Source organism: Rhincodon typus, chromosome 39, assembly GCF_021869965.1.
Source record: "Rhincodon typus isolate 14 chromosome 39, sRhiTyp1.1, whole genome shotgun sequence".
Classification (NCBI taxonomy): Eukaryota; Metazoa; Chordata; class Chondrichthyes; order Orectolobiformes; family Rhincodontidae; genus Rhincodon; species Rhincodon typus.
In genome coordinates, this window is record NC_063370.1 from 6,354,101 (window position 1) to 6,363,747 (window position 9,647).

The window sequence follows — 9,647 nt, forward strand, 5'->3', positions numbered from 1 at the left end:
ATGTCTTTCTCATGCTCTCTGGTTGCCCCTTCACCCTACGTTTTCTGTCTTTATCTCTCTCTTCTCTATCCCTTTGATTCATCTCCTTTTTCTTTTCTCTCCCCCCTTTCTCTCTCTCTCTTATTCTCTTCTTTCTTTCTTTCTTTCTCTTTCCCTTTCGTTTGCGCTCTCTCTCTCATTCATCTTAATCTTTCTCTTTCTCCAACTCTGTCATTCTCTCCTTCTTCTTTTTTCTCTCTCCTTTTTCTTTCTTCCCTCTCCTCCTCCTTTCTTCACTCTCCTCTTCCTTTCTTCCCTGTCCTTTTTCTTTCTTCCCTGTCCTCCTCCTTTCTTCTCTCTCCTTTTTCTTTCTTCTCTCTCCTTCACTTTCTCCTTTTCTCTCCTTTTCTCTCTCTCTCGCTCTCCTTTTCTCTCCTTTTCTCTCTCTCTCGCTCTCCTTTTCTCTCTCTCTCGCTCTCCTTTTCTCTCTCTCTCTCGCTCTCCTTTTCTCTTCGTTCTTCCATTCTTTCTCGTTCCCTTCCTTTCGCGCTCATTCTCTTTCTCTCACTCATCGAGGATTTAAATAAATTAAAGAGTTTGTCTTGTGAGATTTGTGAACATATTGCCTCAGAATATCCCTGGCTGTGGGGTCGATGCCAGGGGCCTAGGCCCATAACCCAGCAACTTGGGACAGAACATGACGTATTCTCTTAATTCCTTCCTGCAATGGCGTTGTCGCTGGGGCAAGGCCAGTCTTTGTTGCCCACCCCTTTGTTGCCCCCGAATTGTGTCGCTTGCTCCGCCATTTCAGAGGGCAGTCGAGAGGCATTGAGATCTACAGCACAGAAAAATACCCTTCAGCCCATCGCGCCTGTGCAGTCAAAAACAATCACCTAACTATTCAAATCCCAAAGCCACCACTTTGCTGTGGGTCTGGAGTCACGTGTAGGCCAGACCATTAAGGACAGCAGATTTCCTTCCCTAAAGGAATTTTGTTATTCACTCATTGATGGGAACATCGCTGCCTGGGCCAGCATTTATTGCCCCGTCCCTAGTTGCCCCCTTGAGAAGGTGGGGGTGAGCTGCCTTCTTGAACCGCTGCAGTCCATGTGCTGTGGATAGACCCACAATGTCCTCAGGGAGGGAATTCCAGGATTTTGACCCAGCAACACTGAAGGAACAGCGATATATTTCCCAAGTCAGGATGGTGAGTGACCTGGAAGTGGGGGTGAACGTGATGGGATTTTTACAACAATTAATAGTTTCACAGTTACCATCAATGAGACTTTCTATTCCAGATTTTTGAATTGAATTCAAATTATACAAATTTTGGGTGGCACGGTGGCTCAGTGGTTAGCACTGCTGCCTCACAGCGCCAGGGACCCGGGTTCGATTCCACCCTCGGGCGACTGTCTGTGTGGAGTTTGCACACAACATCGTGGGCCGAAGGGCCTGTACTGTGCTGTACTGTTCTATGTTCTATGTTCTCCCCGTGTCTGCGTGGGTTTCCTCCGGGTGCTCAGGTTCCCTCCCACAGTCCAAAGATGTGGAGGTTTGGGTAGATTGACCATGCTAAATTACCCCTATAGTGTTCAGTGATGTGCAGGCTGGGTGGGTTAGCCATGGGGAATGCAGGGTTATGGGGGGGGGGGGGGGGGTGGGTGTGGGCAGGATGCCTTTCAGAGGGCTGCTTTTGTGCAGGTTAGGGTGGATTGGCCATGCTAAATTGCCCCATAGTGTTCAGTGACGTGTAGGCTGGGTGGGTTAGCCATGGGGAATGCAGGGCTGCAGGGTATGGTAGGTGGGGGATGAGTCTAGGTGGGTTGCCCTTCAGAGGGTCAGTGTGGACTTGATGGACAGAATGGCCTGCTTCCACACTATATAGGGATTCTGATTCCAAACTGCTGTAGTGGGATCTGAACCCATGCACCTAGTTAGAGTGAAAAGTTTTGTTTTGCGTGCAGTGCAGGCAGATCATAGCATACAGAGATCATAGGGCGATAGAACAGAGCGAGGAATAGAATGTTCCGGCAGCAGAGAAGGGGCACAAACAGCGAGATTAACATTAGATTTGAAGTTTGAGAGGTCCATTCAGAACCCTGATAACAGCAGGGGAAGAAGCTGTTCTTGAATCTGTTGGTCCGTGTCTTTAAGTTTTTGTGTCTTCTGCTTGCTGGGAGAGGGTAGAGGAGATTATAACCGGGGTGGGCATCACGAATGAGTCGTCCCGCTGCTAACGAAGTAACTTGCACACAAACTGCGCTGGTGAATGGAGTTTTAAGAATCAGGCACCACAGGGCTTTCCAGTTCGGAGTGAGGGTCTTTTCACTGACGAGGGGTTTAATCCAGCGGGCTACGGACTGATTGCTGTGTAACTTTCTTTCAGATCGTGTCTGCTGTGCAGTACTGTCACCAGAGGAACATTGTCCACCGGGATCTAAAGGTGAGTCTTGATGTGCCAGTCCAACATCATGGCGTGCCATGTGCAGTCTCACTGGGTGATGAGTGTTCTTTTAATGCCTCTCCCTTACCCAGGGCTGAGAGGGCGGCTTGGCCTCGGAACATAACAGAAGATTTTTGATATGATTTATTGTTGTCGCACCCGCCTAAGTGCAGCGAAAAGTTTTGTTTTGCGAGCAGCGTGGGCAGATCATAGCATACACATGACGGGGCATTCAGACAGAGCGAGCTATACAAGGTCACAGCTGCGCAGGAGGTGCACAAAGCCAGATGGACATTAGGTTTGAAATTTGAGAGGTTCAGTTCCGCAGCCTGATAAACAGCAGGGGAATAAGCTGTTCTTGAATCTGTTGGTGCGTGTGTTCAAGTTGTTGTCTGACAGAACAGGTTGGAACACAGCAATACCGGGGCAAGAAGGGGGTCTTTGATGATCTGGAGGCGGCGAGGAGTGTAGATGGGGTCCATGGATAGGAGGCTGGCTTGCGATGGGCTGGGCACACAACTTTCTGTAGTTTCTTACAGCCCTGGGCAGAGCAGTTGCTGTACTGAGCCATAACGCACCCAGACAGAATGGTTTAGCAGTGCATCTGTAAAAGTTGGTGAGGGTCCTTGTGGACATGTTGAATTTCCTTAGCCTCATGAGGAAGAAGAGGCGTTGTTGGGTCTTCCTCACCATCACATCAACGTGGGGGTGCACCAGGACAGACTGCTTTACCTCCAGTGGAATGCTTCAGAGGTTTAGCTGCTGGCGTGGTGTCGAAACTGCGGCAGCCATTTTGCACACGGCAAGATCCCGCAAACGCCAGTGGGATATTCACAGGGTGACCTGTTTCCAAGTGACAGTTGAAGACTGGAGGGATTAATTCCACTTGTCAGTGCAGCACCCCTCACTGCTGCCAGGGAGACCCAGCCCAGACTTGGGTATGAAGCCCCTATGGGTGGGGGCTTGAACCCAAAGGCCTTGTGACCCCGAGGGTAGAGCGTTATCCACAAAGGCCATGTCTCTGCCCAGGGAGTGGATGCCAACAGGCCAACACCCCTCTCCCTGCCCATTGCCACACTAGCCTAGCCCTTCCAAAAAGAGCTGTCTGGGATTTGTCTCCGGTTGGCCTCCAGCCCTGTCCTCTTGCACGATGCTGGTTTCCAACGCTCCGCTATCGGCAGCCATGTCTTCAGCTGCCTGGGCCCCCAGCTCTGACATTGCTTCCCTAATCGTCTCCGTCTCTCTGTCTGTCTTTCTCTGTCTGTCTGTCTGTCTGTCTCTCTCTCACCTTCCCCCCACTCCCTCTCTCTCCCTCCCCCCCCCCCCCTCCCCCCCCCCCCCCTCCTCTCTCTCTCTCTCTCGCCCCTCTCTCTCGCCCCTCTCTCTCTCTTTCTCTCTCTCTCTCGCCCCTCCACACTCTCTCTCTCTCGCCCCTGTCTCTCTTTCTCTCTCTCTCTCTCGCCCCTGTCTCTCTCTCTCTCTCTATCTGTCTCTCTCTTCCCCCTTCTATCTTTCTCCCTCCCTCTCTGTCTGTCTGTCTGTCTCTCTCTCTCTCTCGCTCCCCACCCCCCCATAAGACACTCCTTGAGACCTACCTCTCCAACTGAGCTCTTGGTCACCTGTCTTCAGATGCCTGTATGCAGCACAGTGCCTCAAGCTGTGCAAGCTGCTATACAAATACAAGTTGTTGTTGTTGGCCTACTGGGTCTTTTGTTGTTGTTCTATTATGGGATGTAGGATGTCGCTGACAAAGCCAGCATTTGTTGCCCGTCCCTAATTGCCCTGGAACTGATGGCCTTGCTGGGCCATTTGACAGGGCAGTTAACTCCATTGCTGTGGGTCTGGAGTCACATGTAGGCCAGACCAGGTAAAGATAGCAGATGTCTTTTGTTTTCACCTGTTATCTATATCTTTGTGGCTGGTACTGCTGCCTTACAGCGCCAGGGACCCGGGTTCGATCCCAGGGTTTGCACATTCTCCCCGTGTCTGCGTGGGTTTCCTCCGGGTGCTCCGGTTTCCTCCCACAGTCCAAAGATGTGCAGGCTAAGGTGGATTAGCCAAGGGAACTTGCCCCATAGTATCCAGGGATGCGCAGGCTGGGTGGGTTAGCCATGGGGAACGTAGGGTTACAGGGATAGGGTGGAGGGAGTGGAACTGGGTGGGATGCTTTTGGACGGTTGGTGTGGACTCAATGGGCTGAGTGGCCTTTTCCCACACTGTAGGGATTCTATGTTCGTTGGATGTGGGCATTACTTGCTGGGTCAGCATGTACTACCCATCCCCAACTGCCCCTTGAGAAGGTAGTGGTGAACCTCAATGCCAACCCCCTCCAACACCACCACCCAACAATGCCCCCTTAGGGGGATGATTTCCCAGGATTTTGACCCAGCAACGCTGAAGGAACGGCGATGTATTTCCGAGTTAGGATGGGGGGAGTGGCTCGAAGGGGAATTTGCAGGAGGGTGGGGGTTGATCACTAGCCGAAAGCTAGTTCCTGCTGAACCGTGGGCACAGTCGCTCTGACACTGTGCATTCGCTAAACACAGCTTCAACTTTGGTTTCAGAAAACGCTGTGGCACAGACCCCTCTGAGGCCCAGCCAGCCAGAGGGTAAATTAGAAGGAATGCCGTTTATGATTCGGATTTTAGGGCAGTCCTGTAGTCTCACAGCCACCCTTCTGATAGGAACACTTTTTATTCAAAAAGTCCAAACTTGTTTCATGAACTGGAATGAAATTGCCCAACCTAGCGCAATGGTGTTTGAACCCATGTCCTGGTACCTCATCTCCCAATAAATGGCGCTGATCCCTGTTCTGGGTTTTAAGAACAATTCCAATGGGGGAAGTATTTGGGCTGCAAACCTAGAAATTAGAATCCCTCTTTCTCTCACTCTTTCTTTCGCTCTCTCTCACTCTTTCTATGCCTCTCTCTCTCTCTCTCTCCCTCTCTCTCTCTCTCTCTCTCTCTGTCTCTGTCTCTCTCTCTGTCTGTCTGTCTCTCTCTCTCTGCCTCCCTCTCTTTCTCTCTCTCTCTGCCTCCCTCTCTCTCTCTCTACCTCTGTCTCTCTCTCTCACACCGTCTCACACTCTGTGTCTCTCTCTCTCTCTTTATCTGTTTGTCTGTCTCTCTGTGTCTCTCTCTCTCTCTGCCTCTGTCTCTCTCTCATACCCTCTCACACTCTCTCTCTCGTCCTCTCCTTCAGGCGGAGAACCTCCTATTGGATGGTGACTGCAACATAAAAATCGCTGATTTCGGCTTCAGCAATGAGTTCCAGTTTGGGAACAAGTTGGACACTTTCTGTGGGAGCCCCCCATACGCTGCTCCCGAACTCTTCCAGGGTAAGAAGTACGACGGGCCCGAGGTGGACATCTGGAGTCTCGGGGTCATCCTGTACACACTGGTCAGCGGCTCGCTGCCCTTCGATGGCCAGAATCTGAAGGTGAGACACCGGTATCCCCCCTGGGTCAGGCTGTGGGACAATTTCCTAACTCTCCGTTCCGTTTTCAATCCTTCCTCCCCATCGATTTCATGTTCCTGTCTTTAATCGCTCCCTATCCACTGGGGCACAGAGGGGATGCAATGGTTGAGTGGTGTCGTGGCTAGATTGTTAACGCAGAGACCCCGGTAATGGTCTGTGCACTCGGGTTCGAATCCCACCACGGCAGAAGAATTGGTATTCAGTAAAACTTTTCAATCGGATTAAGAGTCTCAGGATGACCTTGAATCCATTGTCAATTATCGTTAAAACCCATCTGGTTCACTAATGCCCTTTAGGAAAGGAAACTGCCATCCTGACCTGGTCTGGGCCTACATGTGACTCCAGGCCCACACAGCAATGTGGTTGACTCTGAACTGCTCTCTGGGGCAATTAGGGATGGGGCAATAAGTGCTGGATTGGGGAGAGACGCCCACATCCCATGAATGAATAAAATAAAGAATGAAAACATGATGTCCCCCCCACCTCTCCCCGGCTCTCTCTCCCCAAGCCCTCACTAACACCTCCTCTCCCCACACGTGCTGCTCAATCTGCTGGATATTTCCAATGTTCGCTCTCTCGGTTCACTCCCGACAGTCGTGCTGTCCTGGATTTATTTAAATAATCGAGTACACAATGCCATTGGTTGATTTGTTAACATGTTGGATGAAGGGATTGATTTTTGGTGGGAGGCGAATTCACGTCTCCCTGGGTTAGCCATTCGAGAACATTCGGCCCATCAGCCTTGACAGAGGACTCATGACTGACCCAGGCTGTGGCTTTAGCTCTGGTTTCCTACGATATTCCACCCCCACTCCACTCCTGTTTGTCATCAACATGCAAAGCACTGGACCTTGTTGGCTAGTTACAGACTACAGCGAGGTGACGGGCATTGCTAGGGCCTACCATGTTAGGGCCTATCAGCAGACTGCTGTGTCGGGATGGGGGGTGTGGGGGGTGCGTGCCGGTGTGAGGGTGAGATTGCAGTGCCTGGGGTGGGGGGAGAGGTCGCTCTTCCGGGGGCAATGTGAGCCCAGGTCGGGGGAGGAGGGGTAGCTGTGCCAGGGTGGGGAAAGGGGAGGAGTCGCAGTGCCCAGGGCGATGGGGGAGGGGTCACTGTGCCCGGGACGATGGGGGAAGAGGCCCCTGTGCCTGGTGCGGGGGTGGGGGGGGTCCCTGTGCCCGGGGGGATGGGGGAGGGGTCACTGTGCCGAGGGCGATGGAGGAGGGGTCGCGGTGCACGGGGCGGGGGGAGGGGGTCTCTGTGACATTGTCACATTGACTTTGAAATTCTCCTCTTTTCCAACTCTTCCATTATCCTCCCTCCCCTCATCTCTCTGCACTCTCCTCTCGCCCCACCACCCTCCCCTCTAGCCCCACCACCCTCTGAGATCTCTACGTTTGCCTGAACTCTCCCCTCCGGTGTATCTGCCCTCGCTCTGCTATTGGAAGCCATGCCTCCAGCTGCCTTGGCCCCAAGCTCTGGAATTCCTTCCCGTAAAACCATCCCCACTTCACTTTCTCCCTAAAAAAAACACGCTCATTGAACACTCATTGGGTCGAGTACTTGGCCAAGGCAAGGCCCTGTCCAGATTGTGTCCTTGTAACGTCCCGGCCTATCCAACCCAGCGACATCACCTCAGCTCCTCAGTGTGTGAGAAATGTTGTTGTATCTGCAGGAGCTGAGGGAGCGAGTCTTGAGGGGGAAATATCGTGTGCCCTTTTACATGTCGACGGACTGTGAAAACATCCTGAAACGCTTCCTGGTCCTCAACCCAGCCAAGCGAGGAACTCTGGAGGTAAGCTTGCTTTAGTCTGAGGAGATCCTTGTCAACAACGAAAACAAAGTTGCTGGTAAAGTTCAGCAGGTCTGGCAGCATCTGTGAAGAAAAAAACAGAGTTAACGTTTCAGGTCTGGTGACCCTTCCTCAGAACCGAGGGTGGCTGGGAAAACGTCGGTTTATCTGAAATCCTTGTCAAACTCAGTAAACAGTTGTTTGTTTTTATTCACTCATGGGACGTAGGCATTGCTGGCTGGTCTCAGCATTTATCGCCTGTCCCTAGTTGCCCCTGGAGAAGCTGGGAGGGGTGATAGTGGGGTGTGATGGGGTGAGGGGCTGTTGTGGTGTTGGTGTTCACTGCTTTAAAGGCAGTATACCAATGCAGAGATAGTAGGAACTGCAGATGCTGCAGAATCTGAGATAACAAGGTCTGGAGCTGGATGAACACAGCAGGCCAAGCAGCATCAGAGGAGCAGGAAAAGCTGATGTTTTGGGTCTACAGCCTTCTTCAGAAAAGGGTCTTCTTTATTTTCTGAAGTGTCCAGACCCGAAGCGTCAGCTTTCCTGCTCCTCTGATGCTGCTTGGCCTGCTGTGTTCATCCAGCTCTACACTGTGTTATCTCAGTATACCAATGCAGTTTGTTTTCGGCCATGTGGTTGACCATCAGTCAGCTGATGCATTCTGGGTCGATGTCAATGGGTCAATATTAACTCAACATCGTCTGCCCACAGCAAATCATGAAGGACAAGTGGATAAACGTTGGGTGTGACGGGGAGGAACTTCGACCATACGTGGAGCCAGAGCAAGACCTGGGGGACAACAAACGCATAGGTGAGGTCGTAAACACATTCGCTGTCGGCCATGTCTCTCACCCTCCTGGTTAAACCCTTCGATTTGATGATTAGCTAACTTGTGTCAGTGACCAACACCTCCAATCCTCTCCAGAGTGGAAGGGAAGGAGGTCTTCGCATCCATAGGGAGCACAGGATCCTCACAGGTAGGCAAGGAGGCAGATGGGTACTTGAGGGGACAGTACTCAATGGCCGAACCAATCCGGGGTTTCTTTTCATCTACTCCTGGAGATTTCGGCCTGGCTGGCCAGATTTATTGCCTGGCCCTTGAGAAGATAGTGGTGAGCCTCAATGTCAACCTCCCTCCCACTAACAGTGCCCCTGGGGAGGGAATTCCAGGATTTTGACTCAGCGACACTGAAGGAACGGCGATGTATTTCCAAGTCAGGACGGTGAGGGGCTCGGAGGGGAACTTGCAGGGGCTGGTGTTCCCATGTATCTGCTGCCCCTTGTCCTTCTAGATGGTAGCTTAGGGAGGGAATTCCCGCGCTTGGGGCCCAGGCAGCTGAAGGCACGGCCTCCTACATTTAAGATCGGTGGTTGCTCAAGAGGCTAGAATTGGAGGAGCAGAGAGACCTTGGAGGAAGGGACTTGGGGTGCAAGCCCATTGCTCCCTGAAAGTGGTAACATGAGTGGGTAGGGTGGTTTTAAAAAAAAGGCATATGGCACGCTTGCCTCCATTGGTCGGGGGCATTGAGTATAAAAGTTGACAAGGGTTGAGGAGCTTATCAGCCATGATTGAATGGCAGGGCAGGCTCAATGGTCAGAATGGCCTAATTTCTGCTCCTATGTCTTAAGTCACATTGCAGCAACCGTTGAGTCCTGAAATGGGACTCCAACTTGAATCTTCGCTCTCAGAGGCAGGGACACTGCCCACTGTGCCACAAGACCTCCACTGAGGCCAACCGATTGGAATCCATTGAAGGGTCCGACTGGACAAGCCCAGGAGAGGAAACAGCAACGGAAGGGCATGCTAAGAGGGCTAGGAGGGAGGGCGTGTGGATCTTACCCAAAATGGCCCGAACTCTGCTCTCTAAATTCGATGTGAAAGCTTGGCATCGACATCTGAAGGAATGTCTTTGCACAGATCCTGCCATAGGCCTCGTATTACAAATAAA

General features: G+C 51.9%; 1 protein-coding gene across 1 annotated transcript in view; it reads left to right on the plus strand.

Annotated features, from left to right (window-relative positions):
- LOC109924865 (MAP/microtubule affinity-regulating kinase 4-like) overlaps positions 1 to 9,647 on the plus strand; it is a 21,161-nt gene that overhangs the window by 6,647 nt on the left and 4,867 nt on the right. The window contains exons 3-6 of the mRNA XM_048618209.1: positions 2,329 to 2,422; positions 5,624 to 5,860; positions 7,576 to 7,695; positions 8,410 to 8,509. Of these exons, the coding sequence (XP_048474166.1) occupies positions 2,329 to 2,422; positions 5,624 to 5,860; positions 7,576 to 7,695; positions 8,410 to 8,509 (551 nt within the window). The remainder of the gene's footprint in view (positions 1 to 2,328; positions 2,423 to 5,623; positions 5,861 to 7,575; positions 7,696 to 8,409; positions 8,510 to 9,647) is intronic.